General features: G+C 52.3%; 5 protein-coding genes; 3 read left to right on the forward strand and 2 right to left on the reverse strand.

Annotated features, from left to right (window-relative positions):
- Nucleotides 1-339: 339 nt before the first annotated feature.
- Nucleotides 340-549, forward strand: CHC_T00006005001 (hypothetical protein). Its single transcript, XM_005717666.1, has one exon. The coding sequence runs from the start codon at nucleotides 340-342 to the stop codon at nucleotides 547-549; it is 210 nt and encodes a 69-aa protein (XP_005717723.1).
- Nucleotides 550-4,979: 4,430 nt separating this feature from the next.
- Nucleotides 4,980-5,273, forward strand: CHC_T00006006001 (hypothetical protein). Its single transcript, XM_005717667.1, has one exon. It carries the CDS (start codon nucleotides 4,980-4,982, stop codon nucleotides 5,271-5,273), a length of 294 nt encoding a protein of 97 aa, XP_005717724.1.
- A 1,683-nt stretch (nucleotides 5,274-6,956) lies between these two features.
- On the forward strand, nucleotides 6,957-7,037 carry CHC_T00006007001 (hypothetical protein). Its single transcript, XM_005717668.1, has one exon. The coding sequence runs from the start codon at nucleotides 6,957-6,959 to the stop codon at nucleotides 7,035-7,037; it is 81 nt and encodes a 26-aa protein (XP_005717725.1).
- Nucleotides 7,038-7,188: 151 nt separating this feature from the next.
- On the reverse strand, nucleotides 7,189-11,513 carry CHC_T00008778001 (NB-ARC protein). XM_005717669.1 is given in 2 exon segments: nucleotides 7,189-8,612; nucleotides 8,613-11,513. The coding sequence occupies 1 exon segment, from the start codon at nucleotides 11,511-11,513 to the stop codon at nucleotides 8,613-8,615; it is 2,901 nt and encodes a 966-aa protein (XP_005717726.1). The 3' UTR covers nucleotides 7,189-8,612.
- Nucleotides 11,514-20,900: 9,387 nt separating this feature from the next.
- On the reverse strand, nucleotides 20,901-21,290 carry CHC_T00006008001 (hypothetical protein). The gene has a single exon (XM_005717670.1). It carries the CDS (start codon nucleotides 21,288-21,290, stop codon nucleotides 20,901-20,903), a length of 390 nt encoding a protein of 129 aa, XP_005717727.1.
- Nucleotides 21,291-21,771: the final 481 nt, after the last annotated feature.

The raw sequence follows: 21,771 nt of genomic DNA on the forward strand, positions 1-21,771 counted from the left end.
TCCTTTAAGACAGCATGGACAGCCATGTTTGGATGTATATGTTTGCGATTTTCAAAATATTACCTGTCCAATAATTTAATGTATTGTGTCAGCGCGCCGTGATCCGTAAATGGGCTCAAGGGGTGCATCATACCGGGCTATCGATAGGGAAGCGAACGGTCTTTCTGAGCAGTGATGCAAGGAAGTGGCTGCAAAAAAGCTGCAAATCTCATTATCTTACAGTGCCTGGTTCGATATAGTGCCGTTTTCGGCCCACTGACAGAGGGAGGCACTATGTCGCGATCCCCGTGTACTGGCATTCAGGGACGTCAATAAAATGATTCAATTGAATTTTAATGTATGCTAAATTGGATCAAGATTGAATTCAATCGCACTTATGCGGTAGGTGACAGCCAATGGTGTGCTCTCGTATGGCACGTTGGTAGCGACAGATTCCATTATTGTAACTTTGTGTGCGCCATCATACTGTTAAGAAAAGTATTAAATGGACCAATCAGGTGCACGCTGACGTCCATACATGTCCAAACATGCCCGTCCATGCTGTCTTAAAGGAGGCCCTCAATGCTGGTGCGGTCTGCGTCCCATCCTGCCCAGCTCGGATGAGCTCTCCTGCCGCTTTAGGCCAGTCTAGCACAGGCATCTGTTCTTCTGACGCAATTATCGCCTACGCTCTGTGCTTTCAGAAATCCCCTTGCAGGGTACTCACGACTGTTATCGACGACGCTTGTCATCTTCCGACTTTCACTTATGAAAGTGAGGCAGATTACAGTCCATCCCAGTGTTGCAACGATCTTGCTTCTTCCGTCAAAGCTTGTTCACGAAACCCAACCTTTCAAACAGTCGCCGAATTGCTGCCGAGAGAAGACGATGGAACCAGTTTTATGTACAACCCGGATGGTCGCGTACATCTCTTACTCGTAACAACACCGTTGTTGATCGATTTTGCTTGCACCGATCCAAATGAGTATGAATGGACTGACGCTCGGACCTTTCACGACCTGCTGTGCACGGAAGAATACACGTTTGAATATCAGTTTGCGTATGTGCTTATCGTGACCCTGTTACAGTCGTGTGCAAATTCCTTGGAACAACTCTCCAAAACCAGCCCTTCTTGTCAACACACATGGATTGAGCGAGGCGCACCATATTTGAGGGCCATTGTCCGCAGTCAGGGTCTCGCCCCGACCTCTCAAGTGCAACGTCATGCTTGGACATCGATGGCGTTGTTGTTTAAAGTAAACACATCCGGTGGCTGGTTCTACATCAAATCTGCACCGCCTGGCTGTCCGGAACAGACGATCACTAAATGCATTGCCAATCTATTTGCGGCCGATACGGTTGATGTTGTTGCTGTAGATGAGAGTCTCCGTTGTTTTGTTACTAGAGAATTCCTCACTGTCGCCGCCACTTCTGCAAAGGAGACCGAAATTGCTCTCGGTAAGCTTGCGAAAATTCAAACACGAGCTATACAGCATATCGACGAGTTGAAGAGTAACGGAGTTCTGGATTGCTCCCTTGCTAACCTTGCGAAACAAGTGGACGACTGGATCATGCACCCAACGTTCAGCGAGATTATGCGCAAAAACGATTTGTGCACTGAAGACCTACCTCGTATTGTTCGGAAGTTATGCGCAGAGCTCGATTCTGGCATGCTGATGACGCTCGTACACGGCGACTTTGAGTATTACAATTGGGCTCACCGAGAGGCCGTTTCTACCGATGAGGGGATGTTTGTCTTCGACTGGGAATGTGCGTGTATATCTCATCCTTTTTGCGACTTGCAGGCGCCGAAGAGATTCTCCGAGAAAGGTGTCCATCAGTACTTGCAAGCGTGGGCGAATTATATCCATCCGAGCAAAGCTCGGCACCTTCTCGAGATAGCAGCTACACTTGCTCCTGCTCTGCGCATCAGTACTACAATGAGGACGGTGCGAGCAGCTCCTCGGAATCATTTTGCGTATGAAATGATTCTGTGGACGAGTGTTCGTGCGTTACTTACTAGTGGAGTGTAGGGCTAATTGTTGGGTCTCTTATGTCGAAACGCAAACACGGATTACTGTATTTGTTCCCTTCTCGCAATTCCACTTGCTGCAAGAGGTTCTCGGACATCTTGTAGAAACTAGATAGAACCTTTCAACGACTTGATGCAGTGAACGTCTTCTTCAGTGACGTCCCTCACTCGTTTGCGGCCCCGCAGTCGATATTTCTACTTGCTTCATGCTTATACTATCATTGTTCTGGCGCATGCTCTCAATGAGCTGCTAGCCAAAGAGGACGAGGGTCTGCTTCGAAAAATTTCAGCTCTACGTGCCGATCTCGCATAGGGGCACGGAGGCAGCTTTTTTTGGCAAGATTTGCGTTGGAAATGTACTTGTACCAAACTATCTGTTTCGCTTTCAGCTTTGCGCTTTCCTCAGTTATCTGTACGTTGCTTCTTTACGCGCCAGCCGCCGCCTCTTTCCTCGGCGTTCGAGTGGGCCGCCCTCTCATCCTGCGCCTCTCGCTGCTAACCCTACGCACCCTGCTCTCGGCTGTTCACCTTCCGGTTGATGTGGGTGTCGTCTCCTGCGTCTGGACCTTTCTCTTTGGTTCAGTCTAGGCGAGCGGCGCCGTTGCCGCCGCCACCGGCTACCTCGAGTTCGGCGGCATCCTGGGCGCCATCGTCCGTTGTTTCTTCGGCGCCCCGGCTGACGCCTCTTTTGTCAAGCTCTACGGCGCATATGCCATCGTCGTCGGCCTGCTCCTCGCCTTGTTGGAGGCCGCTGACATCACATTGGAGGTCATGCGTCTCAGCCGCGCTGCCACCGATCGCATGTTTGTCGCCGAGGCGAAGGGCGAGGAAACTCTCATTCGCAAGTCTGTCTTTGCTGTCGTCGCTTTGTGTGCCCTTATGTCTTTGGGAATTGTATACATTTCAAGCACCGTGTACTCGCACAATGCCCCACTAGTCGTGGGCGCCGTACTATTAGCCACGTACCTCGTCTGTCTAGTCACGGAGAACGGCCATATTCTAGAAACCGCCGTGCTAGCCTTAGTCGCTCAGCTCACGCTTGCTATTAGTGTAGTCGAGGAGTTCGATGCTCCGACCGAATTCATGGACCCGCTGCTTGCGAGGAAAGACAGCAACTCCCCGAGCGAAACGATTTACGTGTTTGGTGAGACCATCTCTCTGAGATATCCAGAGATGCGTACAATTGTCCTCATGTACACCTCCGCTATGCTACAGTACTTGTAACTTTGGCCTATGCTCCTAGTTTTTTCCGCCTGCTCCAAATTTGGGCCGACAGGCTGGCGAGTGAGGAAAACGCTTGCGCACAGGGGGAGGGAGTTCAGCGTTGCAGGGGGAGGAAAAAAACTGTCGAAATGGCCAGGCCTGCGACAGAAATGCATTAGATCTCCAACGCAAATGAAGGCGGTTCGCGCAGAACAGTGACAATTGCAGGACGACTCGGTAGTTTTGAAGGTGAGCTAAAATATGCTGTAATGTAACATATTTTTGGTGCAATTGTTTTGGGTGTAATTATTATTTTTATATATGACAACAGTAACACGTGTACACAACAGTAACACGTGTACACAACAGTAACACGTACACAGTAGTGCATTCGTCATCGCCGCGATTTGTGACGCCATTGAGAATTGGTTTATCTCGAGACATTGTTTCGCTGTCGCTCCCCTCTTCCTTCGTGCCCCTCCTTCGTGCCAAGTAGCGGCCTGCCAAGTCTCTGTCATCCGACAACGTCCTTCCCTCTCCCTTTACGGAACGTCGGCGTCGTCACTCGATCCAATGAAGAACACCGTCTCTGCAAGGGGCATCGGTTACCATGAGAGAGATAAGCACTATGTAAAAGGGAAAGTGTCCTGGCCGGCACAGGTGGAACAAGCCGCCTCCAGTGACAAACCGACCACGATAGGCTGTCCGATCACCGTCAGCAGCGAGACGGATAAGTAGAAGTGAGAGTAGAGACGACGAAAAAAAGAGATTCTGTGAGTTTCTTGTTTCAACAGTGGTGCCACTGTGCCAGCAGCTGCAACTCTGCTGGAACACGTGTTACACGTTTCCGCAGGAATCTATCCTCGCTGTACCCTCACTGTATCCTCGCTGTTACTGTAATGCATAAGGGGTGCAAGTAACATTCCGTCCATTCTCTTGTTCCGGCTACGTAAACTTTACTCTCTCTCCCACATCTCCGCCCCCCCGCACCCCACGCCGCCTCGCCATCCCCACCAGCACCTGCACCTGCACCTGCACCCTCTCCGCGAGCGCCCTCGTCCGCCGCACCAGCCGCTCGTTCTCGCTCTCCACCCCTCGCATCCACGTTGTCTTCCGCGCCTCCCGCAACTTTCTCCTCTCGCGGCTCCGCCTCGCGCTCGCCCGGTTCTGCGCCGCGCTCGCCCTCCGCACTGCCACGCGCGCCGCTTTCCCCGCCGTCGCCGCCTTATTCACCCACGCCACTGCCCCTTCGCCTTTGCCAGCCTGACCCGCCGCCGCCGGCCCAGCCCGTGCCCCACTATCAGAGCCCTCCCCGCCGCCCTCGCCCACCGCTGCCTCGCACCCGACAATTGAAAGGACATCGCCGTCTCTCAGCAGTCCGGTGCGCTTTTGCCTTTTTACTCACGACCTGCTCCACTACGGTATGCCCGCTCACGGATGCCACAGACATCGTCGCGCCGAGCACGGATGGGCCTTCGGGCACGTTTTGTTGGCCGTCGTCGAGCTCGACTTCAACAACGACTGGCTGATGGACCTGTGCCCGGTGTGCCCCAACTCGTACCTAGTGACGCCACGCGGCCCGCTTGACGTGCCCGGCACAGAAGATGTGCTGCTCATGAATAAGGGGAGGCCGGACGTGTCAGAACAGTATGGGTTGCCACGTGACACGGACAGCACGGGCGTGCGTGCGAAAGATGTGAACACCGAGACGTCAATGCAGGCGTGGTGGCGACGACGTTTAACTCGCTGGATTTTGGCCTCATCAATGTCGCGGGCGGGAAGTTTCGCACGGTTGAGAGCTGGCGGAGGTGCCCCCAAGGTGGAGGCCACGCGAAGGGACAACGTGCGCACGGCGGGCCATGACGTCGACGGGCAGGTGGAGATGATGTTGAGCCAAGGTTGTCGCAAGGGGTTTTCGGGGGACCTCTGGCTGATGAGGAACGAGATAGAGTTGGGCGATAAGTCGCATTACCTGTTCGTAAAAGGGGACAAAGAGCCGAGGGGATTGTGCACGTCGATCAACGCGCTAGTATCGGTGGGTGTAGGCCAGAACGAATGATGAGACAGGTGGGGGGAGGGGGGGGATTAGTGCTTCCAGACTGCGCGCGAGAGGTGTGCCGTTTTTCACGGTTTTGTACATTTACGGTATCATATGTGCACCAATGCATGAAGGAAGCACAGGCAGGGAGCTACGAGCAGAACGATACAGTAAAGTTTACGTGGGCAAGTCGAGGATTGGCTGTCGAGGATTGGCTGTCGAGGGGTGGCTATCGTCCGCTGCTCACTCGCCCTTGTCATAAAGTCCTGCACACATTTCATCAAGTTGCGTCGTGGGGGCAACCCCCCGAGATTGTCATTGGACAGGAGGCTTCCTGAAACTCATTTGCGCAGAACACATTTTTATGACACATTTCTCAAAATCTAGAAATGTGCCACCGTCTCGCTCCTGAAACGTGTGTCCACAAATTTGCTCCCCTGACTGACGAGCAGGAGTTGCGCTCCTACTCAATGAGGACGAAGGGCTCTCCGGACGAAACGCAAAGCCGGCCGGGACATGCGTGAGCAGGCATGCCTCCCTCTCACGGTCTGAGTTTACGCCTGATTTACCGAGTGCATACAAAGATACTGTATGTGCCGACGTCACTTGACACTGCCGACCAAATAGTGCCATTTTTGGGGCCTCGCACGGGGCGGCATTAGGTAGGGTCGACTGTACTAGCAATCTTCCAAAAGCTGCTCACGCCCCCCCCCAGCATGTCACACCCTGTAGGCCTGCTCCAGAGTCCACGATGGCTCCACGAGGCTTGTCGCCTCCACTGCCCCTGCAGCCGTGCCATACCCCCCGCCTCCGAATGTTCCTGCCCGCGCGTCTCTTCCCTCACTCATCGCCTCTTCCGATTGTCCTTCCGTTCCGCCCTCCTCTGCAAAACTTCGCTCCTGTTCCTTTGGTCCTGCCTTCCCTGACCGCTGCTCTCTCCCCCGCCGACTGCCCGCGCTGCCCACCGTCGTCCCCCCACTCCGTTAGACAGATACTCTTCTGCGTCTCTGTCGCCCCGTACATCCTCCGCAAACGCCCATACTCCTTCTCCGCCATGCTTCCCCCAACTTCACCCGCCTCGTGGCAGCCCTGACTCACCACAAACGAGCCCTACTGCGACATACTACCCATGACAGTGAGTCGACCAATGTAGTCCTCGGTCGCGAGTCCCACGTGCTCGGCGCGCCTTCAGGCCTTTATTCGTCTCTCCCATCTGCCTCTGCCCATTCCGTTCCATCCAGCCCTTCCTCGCCTCCTCTAACGCTTGCTGTACAGCCTGCTCTAACACTGCATCCACCAGCAAGATCTTCGGCTCCCACACTAAACTATGAGCAATCGCCACACGGTGTCGCACCCGACCGGACAGCTTCGTCCCGGGTTTTCGCTCGCTACTCAATTGTGGGGGTATGCTAGGGCAACAAGAGGAATGAAAATGTCCACTTTTATAGAGTCCCGCTTGGCCTGTCCGACCACACTGCTCGTGTGTGGATTTCATTCGCAAATTGTTGTTTTCCAGTGGTGCTACAGACCTCAACATTAACGCCCTCCCCGTAAGGTCTCTCTGCCCGGAAGACTCCATCTACAAACTCGCACAAACTCGCACAAACTCGCTTTTAGACGGGATAAATATGCTATTTGCTTGGATGGGTATGAGACCGATAATAGGGTCCGCGTCCTCGGCTGCGCACATGTTTTGCACACAGGATGCATCAACCCTTGGCTGAGATGAAGGCTCACGTGCGTGCCGCTTCAGACCACATGCTGTTGATGTGGGCCATTTTTTAGCCGAGTCTTTGCCTTGCCTGTTTTACCTTTTGATCAGTGCGCGGCGCCTGTGGAGAAACCTGGTCTCACGCCGATGTAATGCGTCGCTTCACTCACTTCGCTGCCACACTCGCGGTCCATGCCGGACATTTTCCTGCAACTGCACAGATCCTAAGGAAAGACACCAGATATTTACTGTAAATGCGCAACGACCTTCCGGGAGTACTGCACTTTTAGTGCATGCAACACGGGTGTGTACGTACTACTCACTGTAACGGGAACGTCCCAAGACACTTCCAACTTCGTCACTTACGACGCAGCCATTTCAATGGTGTGATAAGCAAAAGTGCGGCGACGAGCCTGTTTCCTACCGCCTCGGATGTTACGCAGTCACAACTTTCATGATGACAAACATGCCACTCCTCATGCCAACGGCTACAGTGCCGCGCTCCACGTCCATGTCGAAGGTGGAAACTGGACTTCCAAAGTCTGCCAGAGTGATTTCGGTACCATCTCCCTGTTCGACAAATGCTCTGCCCTCATCACTATCGATGCGGAATGCGTCCAAGTGCCGTACCCGGCCTTCAAATTCATGAGCATTCGTTTCGCAGCTTTGGTCCATGTCAGAGACACCCGGCCACGCTTTCCACTGCAAACCAGAGACACCCGGACGCGCTTTCCATTGCAACACCGTTCCATCAAACGACACGGACCGCACCTTCTGGCTGTCAGCACTCATCGACACACTCCTCACCCGATCCGTGTGCCCGGTCATCGTGTCGCCGATTTGACGTCCCGTCTCAGCGTCCCATACTCGCACCGTCTTGTCATCTGACCCCGACGCAACCCGTTTCCCGTCCCCGCTCATCGACACACTCCTCACCCAATCCGTGTGCCCGGTCATCGTGTCGCCGATTTGACGTCCCGTCTCAGCGTTCCATACTCGCACCGTCTTGTCATCTGACCCCGACGCAACCCGTTTCCCGTCCCCGCTCATCGACACACTCCTCACCCAACGCGTGTGCCCGGTCATCGTGTCGCCGATTTGACGTCCCGTCTCAGCGTTCCATACTCGCACCGTCTCGTCATCTGACCCCGACGCAACCCGTTTCCCGTCCCCGCTCATCGACACACTTGCCACGGAATGCGTGTGCCCGGTCATCGTGTCGCCGATTTGACGTCCCGTCTCAGCGTCCCATACTCGCACCGTCTTGTCATCTGACCCCGACGCAACCCGTTTCCTGTCCCCGCTCATCGACACACTCCTCACCCAACGCGTGTGCCCGGTCATCGTGTCGCCGATTTGACGTCCCGTCTCAGCGTCCCATACTCGCACCGTCTCGTCACCTGACCCCGACGCAATCCGTTTCCCGTCACCGCTCATTACGACATCGTATATCGTATCGGAATGGCCTTTGAAGGATTGAACAAGCTCGTGTTCTCTGGTGCACCAAGAAATCAAATCCCCATTGCTGAATCCGATAACAGCACGGGTGCTGTCCGCAGAGAGACAAGCGGCTGTTACGAAGGGTACGCCAGGCGTCACGCTATCGGCACTGTCACTACCTGTCACGCTATCGGCACTGTCACTACCTGTCACGCGTGATGTGCCGTCAACAGACACGTCAGCGTCAGCGCCGCCATCGGCACGGTCATTCTCAGGGGCCCGGCGAAAGCAAGAGCAGCAGGCAGCCTTTCGCTAAGCATCTTTCCCACAGTCCTGATCCAGGCGCCTCGTTGTGTCGGATGCCGACTTTCTGCTGCTGCTCGACTCGTCCTAGCCGTTGGCCTTTGGCCTTCTGCCGCTGCTTGACTCGTCCGAGCCATTTGTGTCTCGCTTCCCGTTCGGCTCAGAGCCCCTTCGTCCTCTGATCTGAAAGGGCCGCAAACCGTTTTATTAAATGCCCCGTGTTGGGTACTCTTGAATACTTCCACATCTTCGCTCCGCTTATCGGGATCATACCCCAGTCCAACGACCGCGCCGTCCGAATCGAACATCACCTTCGAAACTGAATATGAATCGCGCATGTAGAAGGTCTCCAGCAACATCCCCCCAGCTGCAGCTAGACATGAACGTATTGGGAGTAACCACGGTCTGGGTGCAAGCTTCTCGATGTCCAACAAGAAGCTCTCCACGCTCTTCACGCCCCGTTTGTGCATTGTCCTGCTGTAAAGCTGAAAGCAGATACCGGCAACGCTCTCATCGCAAGACGATACACTCAGCCGCGCAGCTTGCATCACCAGAACTATTGCAGACAACTGCTCACTTGCAATCGCTTCTGGTTTCTCACTAGCAAGCTTCCTCAACTCCTCCACCGCTTCTACCAGCTGCCACACAGCTTTTCTTAGCAACACCTTCATTATCCACCTGCTACTAAGAAGCAAGCAGCCCAGCTCTTTCATCAGCTCAGCCCCGACAAGTAGTCGACAAATATTCTCGAAAAAATATCCCTCCTCCGCCTCGCTAGCCTCCTTGGGGACCTGATCTTCAACTACTGCTTCGAGCACATCCCTCTCTTTCCGATAGCTGTCAATCAGCTCTCGACACCAGTGCTTGGTCCAGCCGGGGCCTTCCACTTGGCCTGCTTCGAAGACTGCGAAATCATGCGTAAGATCATGAAGACTTACCCCTTGGCTTTCCGTGTTCGCCAGAATTCGAATGTCAACCAATCCTACACTGCTCATCTGCGTCGCATACTTTCTTGCGATGCTAGCATCGCCCGTTCCCCATAGATCCCTCAACACTCCCAGAGGGATCACATCCTGTTTCTTCATGACACACAATGCCCGGTGCATGTCCGCGAAGCACGGAGATCCTTCGCTGCTACTTGAGTCCAGAAACTGTAAAGACGAGCGCAGCATTGCATGAAGCGAGTCATACCCGCCCCTTCCTTTCTGCGCGCCGATTGCCCCGCTCCCTTTACTCTCTTTGATCGTTCTCAGGTACCACGTCCACAACTTTGGTATGTCCCCGGCACGAGACCCTCGTGATTGGCTAACAGTGACTCCTGCTACATTCAGAGCCAGTGGTAGTCCCGCACATTTGTCCAGAATCTCCCCAAACGCCTCTCTCGATATTGGATCTTCTACTTCACCACGCGATGCCCCACTCGCATGAATCAGCATGTCGTACGCATTACGCCCTTCTCTCGCCTCAAACTTAACTTGCTCGCCCAGATCTATGAGCGTCGGATCTCTTGTGGAGTACAAGACCCTGCTCGCAGGCTCACCATTTTGCAGCGCCGTCCTGGCAAGGCTGGACAGTTTAAACAGGATCCTCTCGTCATTGTTGTTGCGCGACCATACATCATCGAAGATGAACAGGCATCGACGGCCTGCAAACCAAGCTTGAACCCCTGCTAGCACCTCGTCCAGCTCAGCCAGATTGGACAGCTTGTCCGCTTTTTCATGTCCCCCAGAGATGCGGACAGCATTGCAGAGTCGTTGCTTCAGCTCTGCTTCTCTTGCATCTTGCCCTAGAGTTGAAAAATACACTCCGTCCGGAAAGCGCGCGAAAACCTCCCTATCATGTGCAATTGCTCGTAGGGCGCATGTTTTTCCGACCCCGGCTTGTCCAACTGCCGTTGCCCCTACATGCACGGTTGTTCCGTCGCGCAGAACAGCCGCCTTTAGCCTTCTCTCTACTGTGTCTGGCACAATTTCGCCGCCAGAAGAGTCCAAATCAACGAGCACTGTTGGAGAGTTGGATTCAACCGCGAAGCTGGGCTTGAACACGTCGCCTACCGGTGCATGTGAGCGTATCTCACGAACTACGCGCGATCCTTGTCTGCGCGTCTCTCTCACCCCGTGCAATTCCTTCCTTACGTTATCAATGGAAGCATAGAGCTTTTCGGCTTCCTGTTGGCGCTGCAATAAGACATCTCGATCTCCGGTGGCTGACGCCAAGGCATGTAATTTACCTTTCCGATTCTCTGTTTCATCCTTGAGTTCCTTGACCAACCCCGAAACAGAGCGCGACACGACTTGAACCTGTGCTTGCAACTCATTCTTGTGTAGGGGTTCTAGGTCGTGAATGGGGACGTTGGCGACATTCTCCGTCAATTTCTGGAGCTCGAGGTACTGTTTGAGGACTTTTGTGGCCAAGCTTCCGTTATTCTTGTAGGCATCGTGGGTGTCTATGGCTTTTTGCACAAGGCTGACGACCTGCTCTACCGCGCCGACCAGTTCTAGGATACTCAACGGGTCCATGATTCCCGAAGACGGCAAAGCTCTACGACGGAATGGAAGCGCAGGGTACCTGACAGGAGGCGGTAGAAAGTAGATTGTGCGAGTGAAAGCTTTCGGAGTGGTTGTTGTATGCGAGGGGGATGGATACAGGAGGAAAGGATGGGTTTGCGATGCCAATGGGAAGAAGTCTGCGGCAGCACCCCTGGGTGCCTTAAGTAAAGCTTCACGCATAACGGTTTTTGGTCGTGGTGGGCTTGGAGGCTGTGTGTGTGGGTGGGCAACGATGACTCTGCATCCAACTGGACACATTTCCGAGTCTCAGGGCCATACCTGTACAGCACTGTATATTTTTTTTTGAGGGCTGTGATTAATGATTGTTGATTTTTTGAGATCCTGCCCTTCTGGTTGGCCCGCGCAATTGTATCTCGAGGTGTCAAAATTCTCATTGGGCCGTCGTTGCTGTGCAAGCTGGAAGCTAACGCTTTAGGGCGTCGCTGCTTTTTTGTCGCTGCACACGAGGGTCTGGGCTGACAGCGCGATCTCAGTCCAAGCTGAGACGAGGGAAGACGTTGTCAGGTAGCGGAAGCGGTGGTGAGTGTAGAGACGCGTGGGGGATCGAGGCTCTACGCTCCGGCGCAGGTAAAAGTGAAGTGACGATGGTTGGTCTTTACTTAGTTCCCTCTTACCCTCGCTAGATCGAGAGAGGTGGTAGTCGCAGGTATATAATCGGACGGCGGCGCTCGTAGCTGAAAGCCACGAGCCGAAAGGCGAAAATAGGGTGGTGTCCGGTACCCTTGGTACTGTACAGGTACTGTATAGATACTGTACAGAGTGGCCGGCTCCACCCCATCGACACTTTTCGCGCCGTTTGCCGTCGAAATTGTTGAGCGCAGGCTCTCGCCTGTAATTTGGCGAAAGACAACAGTCCAATGAAAAGGCTCTATGACCGCCGCCATCGTTCGATGGTTGGCTGATGATGATTTAGGGTGCGTACCATTGTAGAATTAATGATTAATCACTATTCTACCGACGACGGCGCAGCGGAGCAGCGCGCACCAGAGTTTGCTCTGGTTGACATAAAATGGGGTGACCGGGTCACTGTAGACCCGACAACACCCGAGGAAGGGACACAAGGGACACACATTTTCCCCGATATCCCTGCTCGCCTTTTACTGACGTTTGCCGCCCTCGTGACGCGTTCTGTACTGATGGGAGCCGCATCCGCGCTCGCCTTGAGCATGGCGTCAAAGGCGGCGAGATAGCTGTGCACATCGTTCCGCGGCGCCTCACGGTTTGCTGTGGCCTTGTGGGCTAACGACCTCAATCACCCCCGCGCAAGACGAAGAGGGCGGGAGGATGGAAGCGAAAAGTGAGGGAGGAGGCGAAAAGGGAGGGAGGGCGAAGCGTTTTACTTACAGCGGTGCTTCAGTATACTACAAGTCGTCCTTCTCCTTCCCCGCAGCGTCTCCTGGCACCCGCCGGCGGGGCGCTGCTGCGCGGTGCGTCGTCGCAGTGACTGCGCGCGACGGTATGTAGCGTTGGCGGGCGGCGTCGTAGCAATTGTGATGGAAGTCGCGCGGAGAAACAGGCGTCAGCCGCCGGAAGGGCGCGCACTATCGCGCCCGCCGCGGCGCCCCAGCAGTGTCGTACACTGTGAGACTCTGTTCGCTACAGGCCTTCGACCGGCCTGTTTCTTCCTTTGGCGCTGTCCGTCGGCGGAGAGTGCGCAAAAAGAGAAGAGGTTTCTGCAAAAAGAGTCGTCGGTTAGCGAGCGGCGGTCGCAAGCCAGGGACGAACTCACTTTATTAGGAGCTGGAAAGTAGTAGAAGTTGATTGAATCGCTTGAAAATAAACTCAAATAAAAGACTAAACGGAACCAAGCGAGCACGATATTCTAGCCATCTCTTGTCAAGAATATGAGAGTGCATTCGTACCCCGTCACCATTACACTCCCACCTCTTCAGATAGCGAGCTTGATTCATTGCGCGTGATCCACTGCTCCACTTCACAGTGATCAATACCAGTGAATAGCAGCTTTGACAGTGCTCCATTGTCCTTAACTTTCGATAAACCATCGGCAGGATTAAGACCTGTGCACACGAGGCCAAATTGAGTAATATCAAAGGATTTGTATGCGTCTCGCGCCCCAGCGATGTCTATCATTAGCCTCTTTTCGGTTGTCTGTCTGCCTTTTGTGACTGAGTCAAACAGCTGCTTCGAATCTGTAAAGCAATGTAGCTGAATCTTAGTTCCTAGCATAAGTTCCAGGTCTTTCCGAATTACAAAGGCAGTGTCAAAACCATCCACAAACGAATAAACTTCGCCACTCATGATGGATCGTACAACTCTTTTGGACTTCTTGCTCGAGTAATCCAGAATATGGCATTGAGCGTTCATGTCGCAAATCAATATAATGTATCCAAGTTGAGATGATAGATCATCGTTTGTTGCAAAAGCTGCATCCGCGTAGCACTTCAGAACAAGCGTGTCAACATCAAGTTTCCCGAACCGAAGCCCCTTAACATCGCTGCCTTTAGCAATCTTCACTGCATGATTAAATGCCTTGACTTTGTCATCGGACATTGTATCTTCTGTCACCTGGGCAGCTTTGTTGATACTGCAGCATAGATCAGGACGGGAATGTGCCATCCATGAAAGTTGCTCGATGCTTTCGAAAATGATCAAATGAGCAGCCCTTTGGATCGATGGGTAATCTTTTGGCGTGCTTCTCTTGTGAGAGAAAGAACTCGCCTGGGGATGTGGTTGTTATCATTGTGCCAAAGAAATCGAAATTGTCGTAGACTCGCGGCTTTGCGTCAAACTTCTCGAGTGTTTCAGCAGTTATCTTTTCAAACTTCTCATTGCCTGCATTGAGGTTGTCGTCGACGTAGATTCCCATTACGCCTTCAGTCTCACCATCAGATACCTTGACATATAATGCAGGATCTCCAGTGGTAGGCGTCATACTCAAGTCTTCTGTGACGTGAAATTCCAACGTTACGCCCCAGTAGTCACCAGCGTCACAAACACCGTATAAGGGAATTAACAGCTCCAGGAGCTCTTCATCAGTTATTCCAATTAACTCCAGATCCTCCTTTTTTGGTAAAAGGAATATCTTTCGACTTAGCTTATCTTTGCTTTGTGTATATGCCTGATTCACATCATGTGAGAAGACACGGAACCCTTTGATTGCCGCGACAGATAGTATAAGTCTGATCGAGGAAGCACGTAATGCTGGAATATCATGAACCATATATGGTTTATCTTTGTCCTTGTAACCTTGTGCGACATATCTGGCTTTCTCCTTTTCGTCCTCCGTTCCTATGTTCTTAATAGCAAGAACAAATCGACCGCCAAGTACATTTGCATCGGCTGGGACAGATGACTTGGGAACTACCTTCCACACTTTTCGATCTTTCAGCCCCCTTATTTCAGCTAGCTTTGCTTTCCTGAAACCATTTGAATTTCCACGCAAGTCTCCGGATTTCAACACCTCTGTGATGTGAATTCCGATGAAAGCAACTCCAAGACCTATGGGGTCGATAGAGTGGAGAGTATTCTCATCGAGCCTACTGAGCTCAGATTCGCGTATTCCTTTCATGATATCGAGCAATTCTTCATCGAAGAGATCCTTTTCAAGAGACGTAGAGCTATCTCTTACAACCGTAGTTTCCAGTGGATGATCCATCAAAAAATCGTCACCTTCAGCTATAACATTTTCATTTGGTGTTTGTCCAGCATTATCAGAGATATGATCAGAAGGATCGTTATCAGTTTGCGCAAGAGCCCCATCACTGACTTTGTATCTCTTCAATTTGTCAATAGATGCCCGGATGCTCCGATCTCCAGTGTCTAGCGTCAACATCTTACCTTCCTTATCTTTGACGACGTATGGACCAACCCACTTGCCAATAGGTTTCTCACGGTACATCAGTACCTCGTCTCCAACTGAGTAAGACTTGTCAGCGGCAGACGGCACGTTACTGCGGAGAGCGGTTCCCAGTCTAGCTTGACTTGAAATTTGAACCATCTCCTTGCAAGCAACGTCCATAGCCTTCATCCTCGCGGCATGTTCAGGGAGTTCTTTAGGGGTAATAGGAAGACGGGGGAGTATACCAAAGACTAGAAGCGTGGGGACGAGTCCCGAAGGCCCAGCTGTGTCATTGACAGCTTTAACAGCCAGCTGAAGTGCCAGCCTCGGCTGAGTCTGAGAATTATCGGAACGTACTTTGTTGTAAACACGTCTTAGATACGAGTGGTATCTTTCACCCACGCCAATAGCATTATGGCTCTCGACGCCTGAAGGTTGTTCCTTAATCCCAGCAGTATTAAGAAGATTCTTCCATTCAGTAGACTTGAATTGTGGTCCCTGGTCAGCAGATATCTTGTCAGGAAATCCAACGTACCGAGACACCCATATGTCCATGAAAACGTCCCATACATCTTTTGTAGACTCTCCAACAAGGAAGCATGCGGCATTAAACTTTGTATCCCTGTCTACGACATGAAACACTGTTTTTCTATCAAGGGTCATGAGATCAACGCAAACAGTGCGATTGAATACGCAATCAGTTTCGGGCATAGATACTCTGAACCTATGGGGAGCATTAGCCTCGCGCTGGCAAACGTCGCAAGTATCTGTGATCTTCTGTAGGTCTCCCATGACATCAGATGATACATTAGAGGGGTCCGCACGGCGCATCAAGGCATAAACTTTGTCGGGATGAGGGTGATAAAAATGCCGATGAACTTTGCGTAATTCAGACATTGTGAACAAAATATTCAAAGACCATTCGATGTACACATGACCATGCTTCCTTGTCAGTGGTATATTCCATCCATCAGCCTTTGATATCATCACGTCATCCTCAAAGTCCAGTATTAGACGTGCTTTGGTCAGAACTTCCAGTCCTAGTAAGAACGGAACATCCACATCAACGACGTCGGCCACAATGGAGAGAAAGAATGAATTGGAAACCGGGATACGAACGGTAAGTTGTCCGATCCGCTCGTGTTTGCTTGATCCGAAAGTAAAGATCAAACGTTTTCCATTAAGTTCCCTGTCAAGTTCGCTGTTGACTAATGCACAGTGAGCTTCAGCTTGCTGGTATCCGATTACAGTTTTCTGGGCTCCTGAGTCAACACAGGCACCTTCAAACTGATCGCTAGCCGGAGAGTCCCAAGAGCGTGATAAGACGAATATCTCTGCAAAGTCGATATCAGAATCACTCTCGTGATCGAGTAACGTGGGGCCAGATGCTTGGGCGACGTCTTCGCTCAACGCAAGGCGGAATATCTCGACATCGTCGGGTTCTCCGGACTCATCGTCTGACTCGGCAAATCCTTTGTCGATCTGTTGGCACAGCTCAGCTAGAACCAAATGTACAGCATGTTTTCTGTCGTCCTTTTTCTTGTAGTACTCGAGTCTCATTGTGGCAGCTCTGGACGCATTTATGGGTTTCGAACAATTCTTGAGCATGTGATTTGGGTCTCCGCAATTAAAGCAACCTGCGATGTCCAGCGGTTTCTTTTTCTGTGAGGAATATCCAGTTGCCTTTGATCTAACATACCTCGGATGTTTACCGTAGCGACCCTGTCCAGTGTACAGTACCCCCAATGAGTCATCCTTCGCAACAGAGGACCTCGGTCCAGCTGCGTGGTCACGTGCCAAAGCCAGATCAGCCTCCTTGTCTAACTGCAGCGCAGCTTCTAGTTCCCCGTATAGCATCTGGAATGACAAGTTATGGGTTGCCACTCGGCTTAACGGTTCACGAGACCAACCGTATCCAACTGCGGCGTTCCTTAGGAACTCGATCTTGTGTGAGTCCCCGCGATGTGATGGTGGTACCTGACGCGATAGTTTCGTTATTAGCTTATACACTTTAGCTAATGCTGTTGATATTTCAAAGCCTTCCTTAACGAAGTTTGAAACACGTAGGGAGTTTAGATAGTTCTTCACCCTTGTCTGACGCACAGGTGAATTGTATTCTTGATTCACCATATCTACCGCCTGCTGGTAACTTTGAGCATACATCTGAACACGTTCCAGATAGAATCGCTTAGCATCCTTCGAAAGAAGGTTGTGGAGAAACTGGAATTTTTGCTGTTGTGACAGTCCATAGTCGCGAGATATTTGCGAATACTCGTCGACATAATCCATCCAGCATTCTCCAATATCACCGGAGAACTTGGAGCTCTTCAGCCTCATGGCGACATTATGAGCTAAGCGAGTCAGGTTCGCAGCACTGCTGTTGAAGGAACCACCACTATCTTCAGTTACTGGTCCTGAACTATGTCGAGGTGGATCATCACTCCGTAAACCAGGTCGCACTCGTCGCCCCGATGCTATTATGAGCTGAGCCATTTCAACTGCTGCAGCTCTATCCTCAGCATCATCATAAATGCCATGTGCTAGAGTCATGATTACTCTTCTGGAAGAGTGTTGTGTTAAAGCTGCACCACGCGCGTTTAGGAAATTTCTCAATTCGACCCAAACTGTGGGCATGTCACATATTTCTTTCGAGAATAAGTGTGCAGGAGGAAAGAGTTCGGCAATGGCCTCTCGTAGCAAACTCCCTATCAGGCTCGGATCCAAAGATCTCAAGGCAACAATAAAGCCCTTTTGAGTACTGGTCAACGATGATAATGCCGCATCCGATATATTTTTCATGAACGTCGGGCGATCAGCAGGTTCGGATGGGTCGTCACTAGGTTGACCAGTTTGCGACATTACGATTTCAGTTCAGGCGAAGCAGACTATGGAGAAAGTGTGCACCAGTACTAATCAGCTGTAAAATTCTTGAGTCTTGTTCTTGAAAACTTGAAGGGTACTCCGACCCTAGGCGGCCAGTCCAACCTACTGGCAAAGGCCTTTAGGGTATACGACCCTCGGCGCGGAGTCCGCCCCACTCCGGAGAGGTGGCCGTTTCAGCAGTCTAAACAAACACAGGCCCTGCGTTTGCTGGCTATAACTTCGTTCGGGATATCCACCGAGTTTATCAGTTGATAAACCAAGGCCGGTCCTTACCCTATAGAAATGTTCACCTTGACGTTCCAAGCAGCCACAGACAACCAACAGTAATGTCAATCCAATCCCCTTACCGAGCAACCGACGTAGTGTTCCTGTTAGTCTTGATAAATTGACGACCGATCTCCTGGATTGGGCTACTTTTGCTTAAGCCACCAACGTCCCCACGCAATGCAGCGATTAGTCGGATCTCAGATTCGAGTGCAGCCTACTCCGAAGAGGACACTATACTGGGCGCGGGGTTTTAACCGTTCGGTCACTATTCCCTGGAACGTCGTTGTCTAGCACAGTCAATGCGTGAACAAAGATTGCTATTCAAGAGTATCCTGCATAACAGTACCACTGGGTGCCCAGGGCATTAACTGTTCCAACGCCAGGTGCCAATACACCAGCCACGCGAGACTTGTTAGGTCCCTGCTCGCTTTTTGCGAGATCACGCAAGACAAAGATTTCGGCGAGCCGTAGCACCAGATCCAATGAGAACTATCAATAAACTTGAACAGGAATCACGACGAGTTTTAGAAGTGTTTGAGTGACCAACAGCCTTTGGGCGGGTGTGTGCTGTGACGAGTGTCACGGCAACTGCAGTTCGGGAATAAGCAGTGAGGTAGAGTTGTGCTGCGTCGAGAGGCGGAGCGGTATCGAGCCCGAAAGGCAGGACGGTGCTGGGCTGGAAATGCGGACCGGAGCAGATCACAGAAGACGAGGCAGCCCCGAGCAGGAGGAGGGGCGGTGCCGAGCGACAGGAGAAGCGATGCCGAGCGACAGGAGGAGCGGTGCCGAGCGAAAGAGGCGGCGGCGGTTCCGGGGGAGAGAGAGGCGGGGCGATGCCGAGCGAGAGAGGCGGAGCGGTGCCGAGCGAAAGAGGCGGCGGCGGTTCCGGGAGAGAGAGAGGCGGGGCGATGCCGAGCGAGAGAGGCGGAGTGGTGCCGAGCGAGGAAGGCGGAGCGGTGTAGGGCGGGAGGTTGGTAGTAAACACAGTACTTACTAATTAGTGTCGTACACTGTGAGACTCTGTTCGCTACAGGCCTTCGACCGGCCTGTTTCTTCCTTTGGCGCTGTCCGTCGGCGGAGAGTGCGCAAAAAGAGAAGAGGTTTCTGCAAAAAGAGTCGTCGGTTAGCGAGCGGCGGTCGCAAGCCAGGGACGAACTCACTTTATTAGGAGCTGGAAAGTAGTAGAAGTTGATTGAATCGCTTGAAAATAAACTCAAATAAAAGACTAAACGGAACCAAGCGAGCACGATATTCTAGCCATCTCTTGTCAAGAATATGAGAGTGCATTCGTACCCCGTCACCATTACAAGCAGCGCACACGCGACACTGCACCGCCGCTGCGCGCGCCTTAGCCGCCCTAATCCACACCCAATCCACACTCCCGGCCACATCCACCCCTTGTCCCGCCGACTCCCCCTCCCCCCGGCCCCCGGTATGCATCCCCGATGGCCTCCCCCCCGCCCTCCATCCCCCTCCGTTCGCCCCTCTTGCCGCCGCCGGCCCCAGCTCTGGACCGTGTCTCGCTCGCCGTCGTCTACTGGATCACCGTCGTGTGCGAGGCCTCGTGCGGCCTCACGATTTGATCGTCGCGTACATGGTCGTCGCGGCGGTCGTGGTCGCCGCGACGTATCGCAGATTGGTGCCCCCTGAGGGAGTGTTTTGAGAGTTGGGCGGTGGCGGTGTAACGTATGTTGCATAGCGTGTACAAGTTGAGCTTCCCCGAGACGGAAGGACTGTTGCCCCCCGTAAGAGAGAATGTGCCTGCCATTTTGAGAAGAATCTTGGCGGCGTTCATTTTCCGCCGTATCTGCAAGCAGCATGGGGAGTAGAGCTGTCCATCATGCGTTCACACCGCAGTCTCTCATGATCAATCATAGTGTACACGTGTACAACAGAAATGCAAAGCCGCTCCTGATGTTAGAGCGCATGTTGAATCTCCCGTCTCGTGATGATGAGAGACGCTGAGTGCACTCTTCTGTGCAATCCTGTACACCGATCACCCCAATTAGATTGGTCTAATTTATAAGAGAACCACAAAAACCCAACCTCCAAACCCTAATTGTATTGGTCTGATATAATTACGCACCTCAGTTAATTGTGGTTTGGTTCTCAAATACCTTAGCCTATGCTAATTTTGGTTGTTCCAAATTGGATTCAGAAGGAGAAAGTCCACATCTTCATTCCTTAACGACTTGGCCTTCAAAAAAGCTCCTGTATTTTGCCACTATGCGCTGGAACTCGTCGGACAATTACTTTTCTTCCCAGTTCCCATTTAAATGCGTCGGATGGAGAAGCAGAAGTGGCTGTGTTGTTGTTGGCTAGACGGGTGGCCAATGCTTGAGCAATTGCTCTCTCAATTGGACCAGTAGTCGGCATAATGACACTCTTACGGCGATGTAAGAATGTCCTGCGACAGGTGAAAGGGAAGAAGTGATGGCAGTAGCAGGATGATGTCGGGTATCCGGATCCTATCTGCCGTATTCCGTCTTTTCCAGAATCTGTGACTATTCAAGATCTCAGAGCTCATTCTCTATTTAAATTAGGCTAGTTTAATTAAGAACCAAATCTAATTGCGCACCCTAATCTAATTGTGGGGGAGATTTGGGGTACTGTACAGGGTACAGTACCCGGGAGTGGCCCCAGGACCAAAGCCTTCAAAAGATGATTTTATTGGTCTACGTGTACGCCAGGTGTACACGTGGACAATCTCCCTTTGAAGGGCGGCGGTCCTGGGAAGTGGAAGATGCTGGCGGCCCCTCTATAAGAGAAAGGGGCGCGCCGCGACACCCCGCGACAAGAGGGACAGAACGAAACAACAACACCCCGGACTGACCCCCGCTCTTGCAATAAACTTCACGCTTCTGAAAAAAAAACTTTTCTCTCTCCCCTACGCGCGCGGCCTTCCTCCACCCTTTTCGCCGCCAACATGGTACTCTTGTGGAGGGGTGGCAAAGAAGACGGCTCCCTGTCACAGTTTGACGGGTCGAAGCCGGCCGACGTTCACAAGATCTTCTTCGTCTTCGAGAATGTTGCGACCTCTGGCAAGTCGGACGAACAAAGGGCATCTGAACTCCTTCGCGACCTGGAGGGAGATGCATTCGACTTCTTTTATCAAGCCTTTGTCAAGAACGGAGATATCAGTGCAGATGGCTCCGACTACCAGAAGGTCAAGAAGGCCTTGGTCGAGCGGTTCGCCCCGGTTGAATCACCTGAAGATGTGATTCGGGATGCCATGGCCGCTCGCCTTTCTTTCGGGGATCTCAGTGGGTCCCTCCGAAACTCAGACCGTCTCTACGAGAAGGCGGAATTCAACAAAGAAGCAAAGTTCGGACTGCTTCGCAACGCCGTGATGGAACATCTCGAGTTGGCCCAGTTTGCCATCTATCGAGGTGCGAAGACCTACAAGGCCCTATTCGATTCAATCATGGACTTCTGGTCTGGTCGCTGCGCCTTTCAGGCGGCGGCGAACTCCTTGAGCAATTCGCGCTACTAGGGGTCAGAGAGCTCGCAAGTTATGTATGAGCCGAGAGCGCAAGGTGGGTCAAA

Source organism: Chondrus crispus, genomic scaffold (genome assembly GCF_000350225.1).
Source record: "Chondrus crispus Stackhouse genomic scaffold, scaffold_335, whole genome shotgun sequence".
Lineage (NCBI taxonomy): Eukaryota > Rhodophyta > Florideophyceae > Gigartinales > Gigartinaceae > Chondrus > Chondrus crispus.

What these genes read in the sequence shown, in the direction of transcription:
- CHC_T00006005001 (XM_005717666.1), top strand. Translation starts at nt 340, where the DNA reads ATGCTAAATTGGATCAAGATTGAATTCAATCGCACTTATGCGGTAGGT.
- CHC_T00006006001 (XM_005717667.1), top strand. Translation starts at nt 4,980, where the DNA reads ATGTCGCGGGCGGGAAGTTTCGCACGGTTGAGAGCTGGCGGAGGTGCC.
- CHC_T00006007001 (XM_005717668.1), top strand. Translation starts at nt 6,957, where the DNA reads ATGCATCAACCCTTGGCTGAGATGAAGGCTCACGTGCGTGCCGCTTCA.
- CHC_T00008778001 (XM_005717669.1), bottom strand. Translation starts at nt 11,513, where the DNA reads ATGTGTCCAGTTGGATGCAGAGTCATCGTTGCCCACCCACACACACAG.
- CHC_T00006008001 (XM_005717670.1), bottom strand. Translation starts at nt 21,290, where the DNA reads ATGCCCTTTGTTCGTCCGACTTGCCAGAGGTCGCAACATTCTCGAAGA.